Source organism: Trichoderma asperellum, chromosome 2 (genome assembly GCF_020647865.1).
Source record: "Trichoderma asperellum chromosome 2, complete sequence".
Taxonomy (NCBI): Eukaryota; Fungi; Ascomycota; class Sordariomycetes; order Hypocreales; family Hypocreaceae; genus Trichoderma; species Trichoderma asperellum.
In genome coordinates this window covers 6,181,337-6,203,086 of record NC_089416.1, presented here as the reverse complement: position 1 = coordinate 6,203,086, position 21,750 = coordinate 6,181,337, and the positions used below count along the sequence as shown (strand labels likewise).

At 48.9% G+C, this 21,750-nt stretch overlaps 6 protein-coding genes across 6 annotated transcripts; 3 read left to right on the top strand and 3 right to left on the bottom strand.

Moving 5' to 3' along the window:
* Nucleotides 1–10: 10 nt before the first annotated feature.
* Nucleotides 11–6,418, bottom strand: TrAFT101_012018 (uncharacterized protein). The gene is made up of 4 exons (XM_024898709.2): nucleotides 6,201–6,418; nucleotides 6,082–6,104; nucleotides 1,400–6,007; nucleotides 11–1,329 (listed from the first exon to the last, which is right to left on the bottom strand). Exons 1-4 carry the CDS (start codon nucleotides 6,258–6,260, stop codon nucleotides 342–344), a joined length of 5,679 nt encoding a protein of 1,892 aa, XP_024765858.2. The 5' UTR covers nucleotides 6,261–6,418; the 3' UTR covers nucleotides 11–341.
* Nucleotides 6,419–7,315: 897 nt separating this feature from the next.
* TrAFT101_004346 (uncharacterized protein) lies at nucleotides 7,316–10,564 on the top strand (the record flags this gene model as incomplete). Its single annotated transcript, XM_024906117.2, has 3 exons — nucleotides 7,316–7,449; nucleotides 7,885–8,199; nucleotides 8,260–10,564. 3 exons carry the CDS (start codon nucleotides 7,316–7,318, stop codon nucleotides 10,562–10,564), a joined length of 2,754 nt encoding a protein of 917 aa, XP_024765859.2.
* A 3,127-nt stretch (nucleotides 10,565–13,691) lies between these two features.
* TrAFT101_004344 (uncharacterized protein) lies at nucleotides 13,692–17,520 on the top strand. The gene is made up of 2 exons (XM_024898887.2): nucleotides 13,692–15,077; nucleotides 15,563–17,520. The coding sequence occupies exons 1-2, from the start codon at nucleotides 15,033–15,035 to the stop codon at nucleotides 17,123–17,125; spliced, it is 1,608 nt and encodes a 535-aa protein (XP_024765860.1). The 5' UTR covers nucleotides 13,692–15,032; the 3' UTR covers nucleotides 17,126–17,520.
* TrAFT101_004345 (uncharacterized protein) lies at nucleotides 13,894–14,887 on the bottom strand (the record flags this gene model as incomplete). Its single annotated transcript, XM_066127135.1, has 2 exons — nucleotides 13,894–14,392; nucleotides 14,440–14,887. The coding sequence occupies one exon, from the start codon at nucleotides 14,885–14,887 to the stop codon at nucleotides 14,621–14,623; it is 267 nt and encodes an 88-aa protein (XP_065983244.1). The 3' UTR covers nucleotides 13,894–14,392; nucleotides 14,440–14,620.
* A 1,692-nt stretch (nucleotides 17,521–19,212) lies between the features above and the next one.
* On the top strand, nucleotides 19,213–19,926 carry TrAFT101_004343 (uncharacterized protein; the record flags this gene model as incomplete). Its single annotated transcript, XM_024903068.1, has 2 exons — nucleotides 19,213–19,418; nucleotides 19,470–19,926. 2 exons carry the CDS (start codon nucleotides 19,213–19,215, stop codon nucleotides 19,924–19,926), a joined length of 663 nt encoding a protein of 220 aa, XP_024765862.1.
* A 631-nt stretch (nucleotides 19,927–20,557) lies between these two features.
* On the bottom strand, nucleotides 20,558–21,376 carry TrAFT101_004342 (uncharacterized protein). Its single transcript, XM_024907221.2, has one exon. It carries the CDS (start codon nucleotides 21,231–21,233, stop codon nucleotides 20,850–20,852), a length of 384 nt encoding a protein of 127 aa, XP_024765863.2. The 5' UTR covers nucleotides 21,234–21,376; the 3' UTR covers nucleotides 20,558–20,849.
* Between the last annotated feature and the right edge of the window lie 374 nt (nucleotides 21,377–21,750).

Sequence of the window (21,750 nt, the reverse complement as noted above, 5' to 3'; positions counted from 1 at the left end):
AAAAAAAAGTGCATATACTAAACGGGATATACAATTGTTTAAGTGATATTCTGTCTTAGCACTTCTTTATCGACATACAAAAAGCAAATTTCATACCCAAAGGCCGCCCCTCGCAAGGAGAAAACCAATAACAGGACAGTAGTACACAAAAAAGAGGTAAAAAAGGATTACATACAGCCCATCTTAAACAAAAAGCCCAAACAACTCCTCCAAAGTTTATCCTCTTTCCCAATGCTTCTTCAATATACTAAGGAAACAAGAAAAAAAAAAAACCGCCCTTTAACTAAAAAGAGAGGAAGAAGCCACCTCTCGATCGACCAAGATCATCTATGAATTTGAATTTACCGCGGGTTGTTTAAGTTTCCAGTCAGATTCATATGCATCATGGCATCCGCCGTCCAATCCGTTTCCGCTTCATCGTTGCCCCAGAAGTCGAGGCCTTCACGTCCATCAACGCCCGGTAGCCGGATTTGCGGTGGCCCTTGACTCAACCGCAGCCTGGCTGTCTGTGCATCTTGGGCGGGAGACGAAGGCTCGGCTGCCACTGGTTGTATGTCATGATCTATTTGCCTTGACTCTACTTGTTGCTCATGGTGTTGCGCTGGCTCAAAGTATTGCCCTTGGTTATAGTGCTGCTGCGCTTGATCATAGTGCTGCTCTTGATCATAGCGCTGCTCCCTTTCGTAGTGCTGCTGCTGTTCGTAGTGTTGCTCCTGCTCATAGCGTTGCTGTGGCTGTGGTGGCTCAAAGTGATCGTAAGCATGCCCTCCTTGGTTATTCGACGCTGGTGGGTGCTGCTGGTTGTAGTCATGCATGGACGCATTTTCTTGGCCGAAATCGCCACTCGGACGATACGCTGTTGGGGTCGGCTGGTCATCCTGAGATGAAATAGCATATCCAACCGGCTCCGTATGGGCCATGTGATCCATTTGCTGTGCAAACTCCTCTTGCTCAAGAATCTGTGGTGCCTGACCGACATTTCTGACGCCGGGTGGGAGGGTGGCGCCTAGGCTACGAAGACTTCCCGTAGATGCCCTGTTGGCATCAGCTCCCTCACCCTCAAGTACACTGGCATCGAGATCTCTGATAGCAAACTGGGCCATGGTGCGCATCTTGCGCGTTACCCATCCCGCAAGGATCTTTCCTCGTTGCTTCTCTCCCAGTCGAGATCTGGGGAAATCACCCTTATTCACAAAGGCCACAATATCTGCAACGATCTGATGTTCGCTCAAAATCGCGTTGACGATGACGGGCACCATGGAAGCGAGATAAGATTTGCGGCTCACTTCTACCAAAACCACAACCAAACCACCGGCTTGGAATACAGCACTGTAGTCAACTTGTTAGTCTCAAAATCGCGGGTTAGGTAGGAAACAAGGACAAGCAAAAAGGTACTTACCAGCCGTTCGGTACAATGTTGCGATGGCAGCGCTCTACCGACAACTCAATATCCATAGGGAAATGGCTAAGACCGTTGATCTCAAAAGTTTCACCAATGCTGCCGAGCACAAACAGGACCTGCATTTCTACAAGAGCACCGTTAGGTCCAATAGGTCGATTGACATTGTGAAGGAATCCAAGATCGCCAGTTCGCACATATCGCACGTTCGGGTCACCGTCTACAGTCCGGCCATTGAATCGCTCCACGTCAAACGCGTCCTTGGAGCCATAGAATGATTTGACACATGCTTCAGAGTCAACCCAAATCTCACCATACTCTCCATCGAAACAGTGAGTGCGGCTTTCAGGATTGACAATGGCGATTTGCGTAGATACCGGTACCATGCCAGAATCTTGCAAGAGGAGAGCTTGGGGATCCGACTCGTGGTCCACAGGAACAATAAGACCACGCCGAAGAGCCTTGGTGTCAAGCCAGAGTTCAATAGGCTCAATGCACATGTAAGATCTCGACGCAACCATCGGATTGAGTACATGGGAGTAGACGGTATTGATAGCCGTTCGGTCTAGTCCGGCTTGCGCAAAATGGAGCCGCACTTTTTGGAAAACATCCACTCGTGGCCGACCCTCCGCGGAGATCATCATGTTCTTAAGCTCGTGCATTGTAAAGCCTTTGCCTGCCATCATTGACATGGCGTGGTCAAGCATCTGCGGAGTTGCATATGTGTCTTTAATCTTATATCTCGAGAGAGTAACAAAGAGAGATATGGGGTTTTGGGCAAACTCGACAGGAGACAACAGGTAGGTAGGGGTGCCCACGTAGATGCCCATCAAGCAAGTATGGACAAAACCAAGCCCCGTCGTGCTTCGGACGCAGCCAAGGACAGGCCTCGAGCTTGTCATTTGGCATGTCTCCTTTTGTACTTTGCACATGCCCAGGATTGTATCATGTCCAAGCTGGACAGCAATTCTCCGCTGGTCTGGCGTCCAGTATGTCCAGATGAGGACGGGGTAGCCCGGCCGAATCCAGGCAGGGTCTATTGTCAGTTTAAGCTCTCGAAGACCGTTGTTCTGTTTGGGAGGTTTCGAGGTGTTGTACGTGTTTGGCATGGAAATTTTCAAAATTTGCGCCGACTGCTTGATGTGACTTGAGACTACCTTAATCTTTAGCAGATGGTCTACATCCTGGTTGACCAAAACTGCCTTGACTTTGTAATCGGCAATCAAGTGTAGAAAGGCTGGAACATCCTCGTTGAGTCGATTCTGGTCGAGCGGCGCCATTGGGATAATGACTGCACCGAGATTGATACCCGCATGTACTGCAAACACAAAATCTTCCGAGTGTGTATACATGAGGACCAAGTGATCTCCTGGTCGTACTTTGACTTTATTCTTGAGATACATGGCCACAGCAGCCACCTTGGTATCGAATTTTTTCCATGTAATTCCCTTGCCTTCTCTACCTCTGCCATCAATGGTACAGTAAGATAGCTCTTCTGGCTGACGAGCGACTCGCCATTGAATAAGATCAGATATGCATGAGAAGTTGTTGAGAGGCGTAGATGTCCTGTCGTCAATGACGACTTCTCTACGATCGATTCCAGAATACTGCTTATCAGCAGGCGCGAGAATCTGAGTCCGCGACTCTGATGCAATTGGAGACCAGATACCGCCAATGGGGTCAACTCCGATAGGGAGATTGAGAACCGCATGCTCGACGCCAAACTTGACATGCACACACGGAAGGTTTCCAAGATCAAACTCGCGACGACACAGCATGTTTCCAATCTCTCGTCTTCCGTTCTTGATCACTCGTGGCAGAGCGTTCGGGGCTGTGATCATAACGCAGTAAACCCGAAGATGATGCTCCTGCATAAGGACTTCCATGCATTTTTCTGCCAGCGAATCCAACAAGGCCGTATCAGGCTGTACTGGAGGACCTCCCGATGTAAGAGGCGCTGTTGACGCAGCGGCCGACTCGAGAACCACGACAGGCAAGTGCTCGTCATTGACAAAAACGTCAAATGCAGAACAATCGTGGATTTTAGGAACGTTCTTGACAAGGCTTACCACAATGTGTTGAACAAAGAAATATCTGTACTCGGTGATTCCTGCACCGCCATGCTCAACCCACTCGACCTTTTGTCGGATTCGATCCTCATAAAGCCCCAGCACGTAAATTTTGCCCTCGATTACAGTGCCAAGAAGACCAGTCCGCAAGAATTCTGGCTCCACGGCTGTTGGTGTCGGCTCTCCTGGTTCAAATTTATACGGGCGTGCGTGGAAGATGAGCTCTGTGTTCTTGGGCTGCGCCCAGAATCCGCCAGAGAGAGACGGTGAATCTACCCAAATTTCGCCAACCGAGCGTGGAGATGCCAGGAGACCAGTCTCGGGGTCCACAACGGCAAGCGTAGCATCCGGAATAGGGTATCCAAAGGCGCCCACTCGCACCATTGTAGATTCCATCGAGGTCTTCTTTCGAGCTTCATTGCCATGGGCGATGACAACGACTTCATTTGTCTTCAAGGCTTCCCTGTCAAGGATGACCTCTCCTAGCTCCATCTTCTCATCAAGCTCCTTTTTTGTGGTCCCTCCACCTCCTAACAGACTAGTGAATCCGTTTTTAGGTTTCTCATCCTCTTCTTTTTCATCTTCGGATTCTACGCCTGAGTCATGATCCAGCATCAATTGAACTCCCAGCCGTTCTTCACCACCAAGCCAGTCTCGAACACTGATAATCATGCCACCATGCTCCGGAAGACAAAGCATCGGAGCCACCACTTCTCGCGCCCGGGGGTTCCTCAAGGGCCGTAGCCATCTATCCGCCAATACTTCATGGAACTCGCTATCAATAGTAAGAGTATCAATTAAGCAGAGTTTTACCGCCTGGAAATTCGGCTCCATTCCCTTCTTGAAATTCCGTGTTGTCATCGGATCTGACTGGTAGTTGTATGCGGCTCGTTTTAATCCAGGATAATCAGCAATCATAACAGTTGCTCTATATTTGGTAATCAAATGTGCGTATAAACCGGGAGATTCAACAGCCTTGTTGTCGAACCAAACACTGGTATGGCCGCCGTACACAGTCAGCAAAACGCTGAGAATCAAACCAACTCCCTGGCGAGGATCCAGATAAGATAGCAATATCTCACTACTTGCTCCGCCGCCACCAATGAGCTTTCCATTCTTGTCTCGCAAAGAGGAACTAAATGTGTCTCCAGGACCGTTGCCGGGAACGGTAGAGATGATGGCGCTCAGACATGCCATCTGGTGCATAATGGTCCGGTGGCTGAGAACAACACCTCTCAAGTCACCAGTTGGAGCACGAGAGAATTCGATGTAGGCCAAGTCTGGCACGGTTAAAGGCGGAGCGTCCTCCTTCTTTTTGGGGTGATAACCACCAAACTCATTAGTCTTCCACCATTCGACTCCCTTGGGCCAGGTGAGCTTCTGGGTAGTGATATCTCTCTGGAAAGTTTTGAGGTTATTTTCTGTCGTAAGGGCTAGATGAGCCTGTGTAGAAGTGAGGATATAGTTCAGTCTCTGGTAGTCTTGTAGGTCGTTGATTGGAACAGCTACCACGCCAGCAATAAAACAGCCTAACAAGGCGGTGGCGAAGTCGATGATTTCGCTATCACGATAGATAAGAGCTACCCGGTCGCCACGGTACAGGGGACTCTTGTCTCTAATGACTTGTGCGACCTTTTCGGCCCTTGACGCGAGTTTATCCCATGTGATGGACGCCATCTCCTTGCCCTTGCTATCAAGGACCCAGTACGCTGGTCTCTTGGCAGTAGTGCGAGCACGATGGCGGAGCACTGCAGCCATGTTATCAAAGGAAGACATTGGCGTGTTGTTGTCGTGAGGATCATGGATGGCAAATGGCACCTCTCTGGGCTCGAGTGGAGCCTGATATTCTAATATCTCTGGAGGCGGCATGTCGTTGGCAGTGAGCATTGGAGGCGCCATGGCTGCTGTAGGAGAAAATGCATCGCCAGAGTACCTCGGACCCCCATAGTCGCCCATCTGATTCTGTTCGTAGTGCTGTTGGCCTGCGAAATCAGAAAAGTACGCTTGGTTGTCGAGCAGCGTTCTGGTTCTACCGTCATCTGGCTGATGGTATGGCTCCGCGTATGCAACGTGTTGATCGGGGTTGAAGGCATAATCACCAGAAACCATGGTTCCGCTGCGTGTGGGAGGGTCATTGCTGGGGCCTGGCAAGAAGAGCGAGTCTCGTTGCGGCATCATAGAACTCTCGGCAATTGGCCCTCCAGGTTGCAAGAGGCTGGCTGGCGAGACAGTTGGATTCGCGTATGAAGATCTCGGCGGAGCAGCGTAGCTTGAGTCGGGGCGCTGTGTATGATCGCCATAGTTGCCAGTTTGGTCGTGGTAGCCACCTCCAGCACCGTAGCCGCCTCCATAGCCTCCTCCGCCGCTAACGGAGGTCATGGAGGTCATTACGGATGCTCGGCGGGGATCGCTTGAAGGATGTGTCGAGGTCTCGGGGGAGTGAATGCTCAATCCAGAGCGAGACTGCGGAGGAGCTGGGGCGGGTGTTGTCGGGTGGTGAGCAAACTGCGATAATAACATAGTCCGCCGTTTCTGATATCTGCGATGCTCTCGTCAGTCCATGATGCTGCGGTGTGCTTTCTGCTGCCAGCGTGTCGGCAAGACGCTGCTCACCCCTTCTCGGTAATGTCGCCCTCCTGCAAGTCATGTCATCAGCCAAAAAGTTCGAATTGGCGGCGGGAGAAGCTTGGAGAGAGACGCTGCCAAACAGACGCTCCCAACAGACAACCTACCTCCAACTCGCGGTCCAGCTCCTGGAGCCGCGCTCGCAGCTCAGGATCGTAGTCCGCCATGGCCGACGAAACCGCGCGCGAATGGTGAATACTTTCAAAGCTCTTATGCTTGACCGACAGCGAGGGACGAGCGCTTCGCCATGCCAGACTCACGAGTAGCGCGAGTCTCGTGATGCAGCGAGGTTGAAGTTTCTACGGCGGGCTTCGGCTGCTAAGAACGGCGAGGCAGTTAAAACCTTGGTGGAAGCTAGAACGAGGGGCTGCCGCTCTAAACATCAGGTTTTAGCGGCTAAAACAACCGCCATTACGGAGTAGCGCTCCCTGGGCGATTAGTTTCCAGGGCACGGACTCGCTAATCCGATCTGGGCAATGCTCGGCCAGCGAACACGAGGCCAGACTTATGTAATGACGAAAATGAGAGAGAGCGTAGGTGATCAGACCGTTGCTCCATTTTATTATGCGGGTTTTCCCTTTGTATGGAGGATTCCCCTGATCCGATATTCCGGGGCTTCTATAGGCAGATACGAGGTTTATATTAGGGCAGACAGCTCTTCATCTAGGTACATCTATATACCTTCCATGCTAGGAAGTCACTCAGCCAACAGTCCAATGACAGTGAAGCGATAACGACAATGGACGAACAACACAGTGTATGCATATCCAGAAGACGCTTGAAAGCTTCGTCTTGTTTCGTGTCAATACGGAAGGTACATATTGTAAGGCATATCACCTACAGCCTATATAAGATATATATTTGTGTATCTTCTAACGTTTACATACCTATTTTCCCGGTTATGCAAATGTTGTTATTGAGTTTAGGGTACATGTTATTTTAGTGTACTTATAATAATCGAAACATCGCATTCTTTGCCCAGGAATAAGAAATTACGAGATATTAAAAGGAAAGAAAAGCTAAATGAAAGATTTTTTTCCCTCCCCGTAGATTCTTTGCTATCATATCGTTGCGATATGTCCCGATGTAGAACTGACGACAAGTAGACTAAACAAACATGGTGTTGAGCGCATATTTCGAACGAAACTCCGAAGCCCATCATCTTTGTATTAAAAAATTCTCGTATCAAAGATAATTGGTCTAAAAAAAGAAAAGCCTTAAAATGGTTGAAATCATTGTAGCCTTTGCCCCTGACTCACTATATGAAGCATTCATCTTGTATCCGCTATTCTTCTCGAGACTGAACAACCGTCAGTGCGCCTCCATCATGGTCAAGGGCTTTCAGATCTACTTTTAGTCCATCAACCCTCATAGCGACTCAAAAAAAAAAAAAAAAAAAAAAAAAAAAAGAAAGAAAGAAAGAAAGAAAAAAAAAAAGTGAAGTATTATTTTCGACATCGGGAAACTGTTCATTTATCGGAGTTGATCGGTCTTTGGGCCATCTTTGGGTCTTCATCTTTGTCCAATATCTTTATCATCCTGTTCCTTCATCTCTTGTCGCGCGCCCTACTATGGGTTCTAAAATAGTCGTGAACAATGAACAGCACTGTTCAATGTTTATCTTGTTCAATATTTATCTTGTTCAATATTTGTTCAATTACCGCAAAGACCAGAATTTAAATATGCCCTGCATCGCCTAATTCATGAATATCAATTTTGAGTCATAACTGTCATAGAACACTCGCCAACTGCGATCAGCTTACATCCGCGCTGTACATTCATTGATATTAGTGTTTACCAAACTTTTAATATCAGCGAAGAACAAACCGAAAACATGTCATTGCCATATGACCCTCAAAATATTCATGATGAGGACTTCACGAATATGTGGAGAGACAACACCAACACAATATTCGATCCGGCGGACCTGGGTAGTTTGGATCCAAATAGAGACTCGCCGCAGAGTGCCACGCTGGAGGAGGCACAGTCAGTATCAGTATATTCGAAGCCACTAGACTTCATATCGCCAGCAAGCACGCATAATGTCGATGCCACAATTCAGCGAGGCAGCAGTCTCGGCTTTGATCATTTATCAAACTGGGTACCGTAAGTTTTGATCTGAGAGAAGTACGATGAAATTATGTATTTACTAATCCTATATTATAGGGCAGTAAATGTATACCCATTTCAAAATGCTTTCGTTTCGAACAATGCGTTCTCTCCGATGCAGATTACACAAGGCCAACATAACCAGCCAATTCCAGGTTTTAATCAACAGCTGTCTCCATACAACCTACAATATCCTGCTGTTAACGCAGAATTAGCCCAAGATAACCCTTTCTCTGTATATCCTCCCCTCGGTAATGACAATGCCTCCAACTCTCTGCCATATGGCCATTGGGTCATCCAACAGGCTCAACATGTCTTTCCTCCGCCTACCCTGAATTCTCACTCGGTCAACACCGGTTATACTATGAATAACCAGTATCAACCTGACAATAGCAGAATGGAAATTTCTCAGAATTCAAGAAGGGGAAGCGAAGCGACCTTGCGCGGCTCAAAGGTCAGCATGAATAGGGCTGCGAAACAAAGAAATGACCCCGAATGCGACCCGTCTCTTGTATACCCCAAACCAAGAACACGTGATTCTTGGGGAAGCAATAATAAGGAAGGGCGACATTCGTTCAATTATAACGAAAAGGGACAGTGGCTGCCTAAAGTCTACTATAACAATGAACAGTTGCGAGAATATGTGGATAACTGCCCGAAAGGCACCGTCTTTCGAGTTCAACAAGCTCCCACGCAGTGTTCACACCGAATGGAATCAGAATACACAAAATGCCGCTGGGCTAATTGCCTAATTCGCGAAAGAACCATTCCGTCTGGGTGGCTCCGCGTGACATTTGATGAGTTCCCTGCGGAAACCTCCGGTGGGACACGCGATCCGCTTTTATGCGCCGGCTCAATGCATCTATGGTGCTTTGAACAAGTTTTTGATCTCATGGAGTTCCACCTAGATGGGCGTCTGATACCCGAGACAAGACAGTTTCCTTTTGAGGACCGAAACGTGACGAGCCTGGAAAAGCTGACCGATGCGGGATTGGTAAGAGCAACTTACACACCTTGGTTTGAGAAGCGGAAAGCTTTCTTCAATATGCATGGGAAATTCCCGGTCTCACTAGGGTACGAAGATACTCTATCTTACGCTTTGAATCGCCATCACATTAGACACCAGACACCGGCTCGGTTTAAAACGAGGAAAGTTCGGTCAATGAAGAAGATAGAGAGAGGTGAGATTCCAAGCACGATTGACATCCACATGGGCAACCTCGAGACGTATACAGCACTTACGAAAAAGACGAATAAGACAAATAAACGCAAGAAGCTACAAGAGATAAGGAAGCATATGGATATGGTAGAGCTGCCCAATGGTGGCTTGTACTCTCCAGATACTCTTTCACCGATATGGCTCCCCCCTCCTCTTAAACCTGAAGATAAAGATACAGAGACTCTTGAACAAGTTGGATCTGGACCACGTGCAAAATCATCTCGGAAAACATCATCTTCTCGTCGTCCACAAGCAAAACGGTGTTCTTGGAGGGGAAACAACTTGAAGAAAGCATTTGTCCGAAGACACCAAGGACAAGCACTCTTACCTCAGCCGCCTGTTGGCAGTGGTCAGGATATTGACATGGATACACGTTGTTCTGCTGTGGTGGTTAATTCGAATGCGAAGTACACGCCACCGGGCTATTTCGATCCCTTGGACCCAGTTCACAGAACGTTGCAGTCAACTGTTGCACCCTCACTTGGAATTAGTATTCCTTCTGGTAATCATCAGGGTAGTCTTGCAAACGCCTATAATCCTAACTTAAACCAAGCAATTCCAATGCGAAGTTTCAATACGGGGGATCGGACACAGCTACTTTCCAGCACTGTGGCACTCCCAGATGCAAGGGTGGAACAGGAGCCAGGAATCCGAGACGGCAATTTGAATACTTCGCTTAAGGCATCACAAGGGAATCATTCCTATCAAAACGAGACAAAGGCCATAGCACAAAAAGAAGGACAAGAAGCATTGAAAGTGCTCGGGGGCGGCGATGGCACGAGCTCGAATGACTCAAGCCAGGTCAATGGCCTGTGTCCAGAAGAGACAAATCCATACCAGTATCTTACCTTTAACGAACCTATGCCAGAGACTACTCAGTATCCAGTAAAAGGCAACACTGAAGCGATGGACAACTCCATAGCTCTAACACAAATGAATACCGATGCCAGCCAGCCTCTAGAGCTCGCGGCCTGTACCGAGAGCCCGCAAGTTGCCGCTGTGGCAGAGTCTTGGAAAAGCATGAGCAGCTTCATTGACCCCGCGAGCTATGGCGGCTATAGCGATACTGACATTCTTACTCTATTCGATGATTCCGCAGCCACCACCACCGATGGGACCAATGGCGAGAGCCGTAGCTGTTAACGATGTCAGCATACTAGCGAGCTGTCTGAAGGCCGCCCGGTTCTGAAGCCCGCTTGAAACGGAAGAATCTCAGCCCCCGCCCCGCGAGGATGCGCAAAGTAGAAGAGGATAACGAGAAGATTGTATATTGACACCTTGAAACAATGGAGCCACGCCTCTTATGGATTAACACAAGCGGTTCCCCGGCCGGTGTCGACGGGGGGTGCCCTTACAGCATCGATAAGGCCCATCGAGCTGCATCGGCACTCCCGAGGTGGAGAGCTGATTGGGCTTGTCGGCGTTGACTTGCAGGCAGGCGGGCAGACAGGGCTAGCTTTGAGGACGCAAGTAGGCCAATCAATGAAGCGAGGACGCTATGACTGCTTGAGGGCAAAGGAATGTTAAGCATTGGCCGGCTCTGGGAGTAGCCGGACAGCAAGACGTGATGTGACCAGCCTCGACTTTAGCTTGGCGTGAGCTGCACCAAGCACGGACTATTACCGAGTCCTATGAGCTGAGAAAAGCGTTTGCGGGACGACGTGCTCTGCGCGAAATAGGCAGACGGATGCAGCATTGTGCGTTGCTGTTTGCCTGCTTAAAGCTGGAGGGTGCCTATTACCAATACCTCGCGGGCATCTCCGATTTGCTCGTCTTCACACGCATCTAAAGATGGAGACATTCGCAGGATCATTCTCTTCACAAACTCTTGAACATGCAGTTGTAAAGCTGGCCCCGCTCTGTTCTGCATCTGTCCGATAGTCGGGGAAAATATTGAAATATTACATCAGTGATTTTGTCAGCCGTTCATGTCCGATTGAATTACACGCCGCAGGGAGAAGCTGCAACAATTCGTGAACTGAGGGTGGGCTTGATGTTGATCATGGAGTTAAAATGAGGCCTCGACAGGGGCTCCTTGCCATCTCATTGCGCTGCTTTCCGTCTGTTTTTAGTGTTTATTATTTAGTAGTGTTCTGCAGTGGTATTAGTTTTGGTTATTTGTTGGGAAATTTGCATCTTGGCTTTGTTTTATGGAGGAGGTTTGCGCGGCCTCGGAAACGTTTTTGGACTTTAGAAAGTGGTGTGGAACCGGCACGTGCGAGTATATTAATTGTACATGCACTAGGCAGGTGCCTAGGTATATACCTAGTACCTACCTTAGCAGGTGGTAGTATTCCACGGCTGTCTTATCAATATTAGTTGCTGGGGTTCTGGGAGTAGGTACTTGAAGTTACCTAGATGGGTAGGCCGAACGTGTCTACACGTAATAATAGAATGATATAAAATCACAAAATGGATAAGAGATTTGACGAGAGATTTACAAGTGTTTGTGGAGTAACAACGCCAACACCAACAGTGCATTAGTACGGGTAAGCATTGAGCTAATTGGCTGTGTTGCGAGTGCGTATACTCGTGCCAGTCAGTCGAGGACTTCAACCAACCGCATGTATTGTAGCCCAAGCAAGGGATCCTGATCAAGAGGCCCTACCTACCTAGTACCTACCTAAGGTAGTACGTCAGTAGTTAGTAGTCTTCTATGTTCACGGGCTTAGATAGGTATTAGCTGCTTCATGATGGTCCTCGGCTTATAAATCCAACATAGCTAGACGTGGATAGCCGTAAGGCTTTGGTACCTACATAGGTAGGGGAATATCCATCTAATGCAACAGATATGTTTAGACACCTCTATGTATGAATCCTTTGTCGATCTCGGCACCATTCTATCTACGGCTACACACCCCTCTTCATGCTGCTACTTGTATATTTCCTCTTCGTGGTATGCATATACATAACGCTCTTGTGGCCTCGCTTATTTTACCTACAGCACCACTTGGCCATGCTCGCAGCAAGACGATGCTGCACCTCCGTCTCCCCACAAGAGCCGGGGTGTGAGTGGATTAATGCAGCTACGGAGTGTGGCTTCAGCCCTCTGGGTGGCCGAAGCGGGCTGTGGGAGATCCAAAGAGGACAGATCCATGCGCGCTGATCAAACAATTGATCCCACGACGTCAAGTCGCATGCCTGCTAGCGGAGTGGCACTAACTGGTGGATGCTTGGAGCTATGGGCACGAGCAAGACATACAAGTCTTAATACAGCTTACATGTAGTAGTATCATCCTGACACTGAGCTGGAGGCGCTGCTCTGCGGCAGGTACAGAGATGAGACCGTGGATCAGAAAAAGTCTCAGCCCAGGGCTGGCAGACGCCCACGCAACGGAGCCTACGTGTATAAGGTTCGTACGGTGTGAGCATCGTGACCTGAAGAGAGGGGCTGCGCGCAGCGCGATGCAGGTTGTCAAGTCCCGGATTTGCCCAAGCTAGATAACGCCACGTTTGCGCAAGGCAGTCGACCTCTGAAGATCCTGCTGGCTCGGAGGTTACAGCACAGGCTCACCTGCCAAGAGCAGTATCGAATGCTACCTCCCGGGTCATGGATGTCTCGGTGTAGTGTCTTGATCACCTCACACGCGCTGAAAACATGAGGCAGATGTTACCACTGCGTGAAACCCGGAGACCCTGTAAATGAGGACGAGGAAGTGGCACTGCTTCGTCAGATAACCACAAGTAGAAGGACGATGAAGGCAAAACGGTGCCTATAGATATCATCGAGACACTAGGTGGGTACCGAGCAGCAAGTAATCCTCATATCCCGGTTCGACCATCCAGTCCATATGCGCATATGCTTAGATCGAGTGCTATTGGCAAGCAGAACTTGCAGTAGCGCACTAAGACGATGCGCCTCCGTGGGGTCCATGGCACCGAGATGCGTGTTTTATTTCGGCTGCATCGTTTTGGGGCGTGCTTGTCTTCTTTATTTTCACAGCAAATGGACCGGCGTAGATCAAAACCCTCCCAGCAGAGAGTCCACGGAAGGCCGCTTTCAGCCTCAAATATCTCCAAATTGCATGCCTAGATCAGTCTTTCTGCTCGTATACCAGTAAGCGCGGGGCAAAGCCGAGAAAAGTACCGAGTACATCTGGACTATCGGTATTCCCATCCAGCACAGGCGCTGTCGGCGCCGTTGCCGGTGGGGCCCCGAGTACCAGCTACCTAAGCACATGTTCCTGGATGCCGTACCAACGAAAGCCACATGCGTGCTCTCTCACACTTTTTTGGTCCTCTGTCTTGCACGCCCCCCTTCCCCAAAGCCCCAAACCCTGCAACCAGACCGCGGCGACCCCGAGACTAGGTGACAATGGCGACGCTAACTCCATCAACGGCCTGAACTGACGGGCCCTTGTGCTGCGTTGCGCTGCGCTGCGGTGCCGCGGGCGGGCAGCGGCGCAGGCTCAGGGCCGTGACGAGTGGGTTCAAAAGGCGAGCCGTGATCCTGCGTCGGCGCGGGGTGGGCAGAGAGAGCAAAGCGAACGTGAAGCAAACATTCAAAAAAACAGGGCGCGCGTCGACGCCTTCACCCACGGATCCGAGCAAGGGAAAGGGAAGCCTTGGACGTCCTTGGACGAGCAGCATCACGAGTCATCACCAGCTCTACTATACCTACCTACTGCACCACCTGCGAGTAGAGCCATTACTACATATAACCACGACGACGACCACCTCGTGCCGTGCCACGCAGAGTCTGCAGTTCCGTGCAAGAGAAGAGACAGAGAGACAGACGAGCCGTGTTGCGATAGTGTCTTGGCCACCATCTCTGCTCCCAGCTCGTGCCAAAGAAGGCAGGATTCCCGGCTAGCCAAGGGTGCTTGCATATACATACCAGCGCGATACTACTACTACCGCGTTGCTAAATATCGATCCGCCAGCCTAACAGCCGCCATCTGCAGAGCGTCGTCACATCTGCCGTTGCATGCCCTTCTGGCGCTTCTCATACAACGTGCAAGTATCTCCATGCTAGCACTATCAGTATTACTCGCACACATTGGTAACACGACACGTACCTGCGAATCAAGCAGAGGCCAGAGAAAGATCCTTGGCGCCGGGGGAGCATCGACTCTCCGAGATAATTTCCCAATTTCCCATAATATTTTAGATCCTTCCGTCCCTCCCAGCAGGCAGCCAATGCCCAACTATTAGACGCCGCGCGCCCGCCAGGAAAATATTACCTCGAGTGTACCGTCATCACTCCATCTTCGCTCGCCCTCGCATCTCGGTTTGCCATCTTATTTCCTCTTCAGCGAAACGGCTAGTCAGGGCAGCAGGCTCAAACAGCGCCTCGTGGGGGTAGCCAGACAAAGCAAAGCCGGAGCCGCGGTCACGTGTGCCCTTCGCCGCCAGCGCCGCCGGGCTGAACAAGGAACAAGGAGATCCAAGGACGCCTTCTTTTAGCCTTTGCTTTGAAAGCAGATACCCGCGGCAATTGCCTCTGGTGTTGTGTTTGGGACTCATTTCGAATTGACAATCCTCTGGAGTTTGGAACTGAACTGGCCAGCTGCGTCGGCGTTGAGCGTTGCGCATCTGCAGACTGACTCGACACAATTGCGGCCCCAGTTGATCGTTGCCATCGCGACTTGGACTGCAAGCAGTTCGCGCCATGACCGAGGCCGTATCACCACCTGCTTTGCAGGTAATCATATTGGTATGTTGATTTAGGATGCGCTTTTCTCTGTTCTTCTCTCCCCCGTCTGCATTTTCCTTCTTCCCAATTCGCAGGACGGGCAATTGCTCTGCGGCCTCCGTCAATGCTGACGGCCAATTTCCTGCTGCCCTTGGCCATGAACGCGGTGCGCCCTCATAGGCTCAGATCGGGTAATTTGGCCGTGGCATTTCCGATCGGGATGCGTTTGCCGCCAGGGGCCAGTGCCCCAGATCAAGGGACAAACACCCCTCTGCATGAAACGCCTAGCCGAGCTGTGCTCTTGTCTGCCCAGAGTCGCTGTCCTATTGGCACAGCTTATCGTGGGGCAGCGTCTCAATCCGACAGCGCGGGCTTACACGGCCGCGTGTGCCGTCTTCTCTTCCTGGCATTGCGCAGCCGCCTCAAGCATCCATATACACGCATCATCACTTGTAATATCATCATAATGGCTAACCGTTGGCTGCTTTTGCGTCCTTCTTCTACAGGGTTCTGGAGGTGGTCCCCAGGAGTCTAATACGACTGCGTTTCTGGTTCGCTCAGTGCCCCAGAACTGGCGCAAGGGCTCCATAGTAGCAGTGGATGGAGGTGTTCACCTATCTGCCATCACTCGTCTTATCGAGGAGGCTCTGCCCGATTCGCCGCCACCAACGCCGACACCATCATCTGCTCCTGCTCGTCAGATTCTGACAACTGGTCCTTTTGCGGGGCTAGAGCTGCCGTTTACTACAGCTGCGGCGAATGCCGCCCATGTCACCCGCACTCTTGTTGATACATATCTGATCACCCACCCTCATTTGGATCACATCTCCGCGTTTGTCATCAACACAGCAGGCCTGCCGGGCACTCGCCCAAAGAAGCTGGCTGGCCTTCCAGGCACAATCAAGGCCCTCAAGGACCACATCTTCAACAATGTTATTTGGCCTAATCTTAGCGACGAAAATAACGGTGCTGGTCTTTTGACATATCTTAGACTGGTGGAAGGTGGAAGTCCTGCACTAGGCGAGGGCTATCTAGAAGTATGCGATGGACTGCTCGTCAAGACCTGGAGCGTGAGTCACGGACATTGCATGGAAAAGCACACGCATCGTGGATCTTTTTGCAACCAACCGCCGACCCGTCAAGGCAGCCAAGACGGGTCAAGCATACCGCTTCGGAGAGACACCTACTACCCGCACGTTCATGACTTTGCATCGCACTTCGCCCGTCGAGAAACGGTCAACCACCTTTACCCCCCGGCTTTCTCACGGCGTCCGAGTATGATGCCTCAGGGAGGCACTTCGACGCCGATATTCAGCGGGGGTGAATTTGAGCCAAGACCGTGCGTTAACGACTCGAGCGCATATTTCATTCGGGAAGAGACGTATGAGCGTGAGGTGCTCATCTTTGGAGACGTGGAGCCGGATAGCATTTCTCTCAGCCCGCGCAACCTGCTGATCTGGCAAGAGGCAGCGCCTAAGATTGCAGCCGGCAAGCTGGCCGCTGTTTTCATCGAATGTAGCTACACTGACGCACAGCCCGACGAGCGGCTATTTGGCCATTTGAAACCCGCCTATCTCATTGAAGAAATGCAAGTTCTGGCCACCGAAGTAGAAATCGCAAGAAAGGCGCGTGCCCTCGAGTCTAAGAAGCGCAAGCGGGACGCCGAAGAGGATGCGCAAGTTCAGCGAAAGAAAGCTCCACCTACGTCCATGCAGAGCCCCGGGTCAGATGACCCTGTGTCTCCCAAGTCGGCCAATCCTTTCAACATGCCCTCTGAGTACTACTTTGAGGCCAAGCCTGACTCCGACACGCCGCACATCGCCACTCCCACTGGTGAGCTATCACTAGATGAGTTTGGGGTTCCTAATTTGGTGGTACCACCACCTATCCACGCCGTCAAGAAGCCCCTTGAAGGCCTCAAGGTCGTCATCATCCACGTCAAGGAGACGTTAGCGGATGGGCCGGAAGCCGGAGACTCAATATTGCAGGAGCTAATAGAGCATGAACAAGAAGCACAGCTGGGCTGTGAATTTATCATTTCTAAGCCGGGGCAGAGTTTCTATTTTTAGTGCCCTTGGTGTCGCTCGTTCGCCGACGACGGCTTCTTTTTCTCTTCTCTCTTGAATTACAAGCTTCTTTTTTTTTCTCCTTATATATATGGGTTTGGGAACGGCAGTATACGGACGGTGGCAGGGGAGTTTCACATGATTTTTTTGGGGGGTGCCGGCCTCTATTGTCAATTATGAGGCCATTGGGATGATCGGTTATGATTAACATGTATGTATACCATTGTATTTGAATATTACGCTGATTATTTGTCAATGTCTTGCATGATGGCTTAAAAAAGTGGGGGAAAAGAGGAAGATGATGAAGGAGAAGAAGAAGAAGAAACCCGTATAGCATTCAATCTCATGCCTAATCCCTATACAGATCTTATTGTTGAGGCGGCGGGGTCAACAATGGGTTGGATTAACGTGCGGTGCTCATGTAAATGGATAGATCGTGTACGCTTAGGCTCGTAAACTGTGTGTATATGCGGCTTTACCTCCTGTTGGGTTACAACAGGGCGGTGGTCAACGCTACGGTCCATGTAGTCTCCATGGTGCCCGTGGTACCCAGTCCCATCATTGTTTGTGTCTGGTCCAACGGTAATCCGACCATTTGTGGGCTTGTCTCTGCTTTGCGCTTTTGCTTCTTCGTCTTTAATGTCGGATTTTCCAAGTGATGGCTTCCGGTGGTGGGACTCACTGGAAGGAGTATAAGCTGCATCGCCCACCTTGGAATCATGGACCACATTTCGCGAACATTGGGGCGATGCTGAAGTTTTCTTCCCATCAGAAAAAGGAGCTTGGTTCTTTATGGCCGATGATGGTTGTGCATCTAGAGTGCCGGAAGGTTGATGTGGATAATTTATAAGTGGTGATATTAGAGCCGTATGCTGTTCATCGGCATTCGTGCCAGTACCCAAAGTAGATGTTTCTTGCGGCGGATTCCGAAGCTTGCTTGATGGCTGTGTCAAATTTCTCTCAAAAGCATCATTTACTTTGTGTTTTTTATTTGCCTGAGAACTTGTGCGTCCATGATTAGACGTAGAGTGATGTGGCCGTCTCTTGTCGCTGCGGTGGAACAGGCGGTTTGCCCCCCTATGAAAGGCATCTTTTATGCTGTCCAACATCAAGAAAGATGAAGTTTATCAGGGAAATAGTCAGCACTTAATTGGTAAATATGAATCAACATTACTGTCCCGGGGAAATAGAGATACTGGTAATGTGGGCATGGAAATATTAATATGTTCCACCCGACACAACTCATAAAGGCTTCAAAAAGTGACATAATTGTTGTGAGCTCAGAGACCATCTCATAATTGCTATTCTAGAGAACCACTTGATCTAGACCTTGAATCGATGGGTAATGACAATTAATTTCGGAGTTTAAGCTCCGAAGAACTGGTTGCAGAGCGAGTGTGCTATGGTGGAGGCAACAACATACGAGCTACTATTTATGGCGCTATATGCAAAGTGTTTGGGGCGATTTGCATTGCATTGTCGCAAACCTAATCGAAACTTTAATGATCTAATGAGGTTACTAAATCAACTTAGCTTGGTATCAATATAGCCTGTTGCCTGATATCAAAGCATCCTCTTGATTTAGTGCTTGCTCTGTTTTCCTCGTTACGCCATGCGAAATAGATAATGCACTACTTTTCAGTATTCGAGTCATAGAATGCAGCAGTTCCGGAGCTTTTTGGAGGCGAATTATGATGAACTGTGCTGCTACTTCTATTTCAGACAGGCAGAGCTGAGCTCATTGGTGCGACAAAACGCCGCTGCAATTGCCTTTTAGTAAACCACGCCTTGCATCCGTCGTATTTGTTCACGCAGGTCAGCTGATGAATCATAAACCACTATAAGAGAAAAATCTATATACCACAAAATAATTTGCTCAAGTAAAGTAACTTCATCATGACGTGCAATACTTTTGTAAAAAAAAACAATTTCAAGTTACTAGTGTCTCTAGGCTCGCTTTCTTGCGCGGGGTGATGGCGAACCATATGTATATATCTATATAATCTCACAATTCGGCCTGCTGGTTTCAATTCTACTTTTGAGTCAACGTTATTATTGCTGCTAATACACTAGTTACTAATACATACAGTATGCAGAAAGCTAAGAAAGTCGTTGACAACCTCATTTCCAAAGATGGAAAACACGATACTACCGTCGACGAAGAAGTGCGACGGCCTGTGACCGAAGAGCATGTTCGGCCCCAGGAGCATGAACGTGTCGCCACAGCTCGTGATAAAGAGGTCCATCAAGATCATCACCATACAACAGTACAACCGGTTAAAGATAGTGAAACTCTGTCAGTCGATCTCCACCAATGTCCAGACTTTTCCTAATGTCGTATATCTAGTCCCGAGAAACATTCTCACAAAGTTTTACCCACCGAGGAAAGAACTTATGAGCACAACAATAACAAGGAAGTTGAGGGACTCCTTAAACGTGATGAGGCCAAGTATAAAGACACGTCTGCTGTCCACGACACTACCCATACCTCGTCTGAAGCGCCCACCACCACCGGTGAGCGATGGCACCACCACGTTCACGAGCACGTCCAACCGGTTATCGAAAAAGAAACTGTGGCTCCAAAAGTTGTCCACACGACTGCTCCTATTCATGAAGTCCATCACACCACATCGGCACACCACGGGACCAAAGTCTTGCCTCCCAAGACAATGGACGAATTCACTGGCGGTCATGGTTCACTTCGGAGCCACGGAGCCAACAAGACTGGAGAATTTGAGGGTTGTCCAAAGTTTGATCGCAATGATTTGGAGAAAAAGAATCAGGCGCAGGGAGTTGGTCGTTGATCCGAAGATTGGATTCACCAAAGGTCGTTCCTTATATCCTGATGTGAGTACATGTACTCGTCATTCTTTGTGTTTTCTGCTCTCTTATCAATTTGAACTGTGAATGGTCTTTAATCCTTGATTGGAGCACTATTTTATTATTTCTTGGAACAAAAAAAGCTTAGATGAATGTATAATCTTACTCCGTTCTTTCTATCAAATCTGTCATCAAGATGTAGTCTACATGAATAGCCTTTTTTGTAGCGTTCACCCGTCTTTCGTAATAATTAGAGTAATGAGACAATGTATATTCAAGCCCAAGTGCAGTCTAGAGGAAGGTTTCGTATTGTAAGTCTGTATGCTCAATTTATTATGCGGCGCCAAGCCCGGCTGTTCAAGGTGTGTGACTTTTATCACCTCATTGCGTTATTAATAATGTACAATAAAAAAGGTTCGTAGCGACGTGAAGTATAAATAAATTTACCATTTTGAGAATTTCTGAGTATTTATTTACTGCTTTCATAGTATACTCCCTCCACCACCATAATTGCTTTCCCCCTTTTGGATAATAGCATCAAGGCCTCCTGAGCGTCTCTGTTGAATCAAAAAGATATTTATGCCAGGTTAACAAATTGGAAATCACTATCTTCCTAGAACACTTCATATCGTTTGGCCTATGAATTTTCGCTGATTGTCTGGCAAGTTATATTTCCTTCTTCTCAGTTCCAAGTGATTTGAAATAGCGCAATGTCATTACGGAGTACATAGACTGTTTCTTTTGTTGATATATATGCATATATACGTATGTCTAAAGCTATTTTTACCAAGAAAAGAGATGGGAAATAACGCCCAGCAAAATCGCTGTATCTGCAAAAGGGAATAAAATGAAATGCAATTTCAAGATGGCAAAAATACGAGCAGGACAGAAAGACAGCAAGAACAACTTACAGAACAGTCAGTTCTAAACTTCCGTAAATCTGCGCCTTGATTTCCAGCTCAATATCCAAGTTCAAATCCAGCCGCACCGTCAATGCAGAGCTTTTTCCTTTCGCCGGCGGCTGCTGCGTAACCACCGTGCCATTTAGACTATTTCCAGTCGTGTTTGTCTCCGCGCTTACAGCTCTAGGTACGGGCAACTGGTCGAGCGACGCGGGGTTGCTGTTGCTTGTGCTGCCTTTACTGCTTGTTTTACTGTATACAGCGGGTTTTTGCCTTATTCTTTGCCGCCGTCGCGAAGGCTGGGGTGGTGGAGCAGCTTCATTCTCGGAACTGGAGCCGAAGCCTTCCGCAGAGTTGGGCGGTACAATGTCAGTTGTAGAACTTGACATTGTTGTTGTTGTTATTGCTTTAATTAAGGAGGACAGGATAGAATAGGATAAGCTGAGATTCGAGAGAGATGCGGATATGGAGAGATAGGTAAGCTTTCAAGCATAGATGAATATTTGGTCGTGTCTTGACTATGCCTTTGATCGAAAAACACAGATATGTGGTGGCAAGGCACATGCTTAGTATTCACTTGTATCTACGCCATGTCGTCATTTGGCATGGACATTTTCTCTCCAATTCCAGCCTACCCAGATTTCCCCGCCCACACACCATAATGCGGAATCTTGTTTTAGCCAAACCAAGAAAGTACATGCAACCCTTGCGGAGGATGACGAGCATTTTAATCTAGATTTCGCGCTACTAAAAATGGAGCTTTTCACTAAAGAATGTCATTTGTGGTGCCCGCTGCTATTTTGGGGGGCGATGGTGTTACGGTTCTTGATTCATTCACGCTGAGCCAGCTCTTCTTAACAAACCTCCCGGGACCCAATCGTTTCCAGGAAGCGCCTCTGCCTCTAC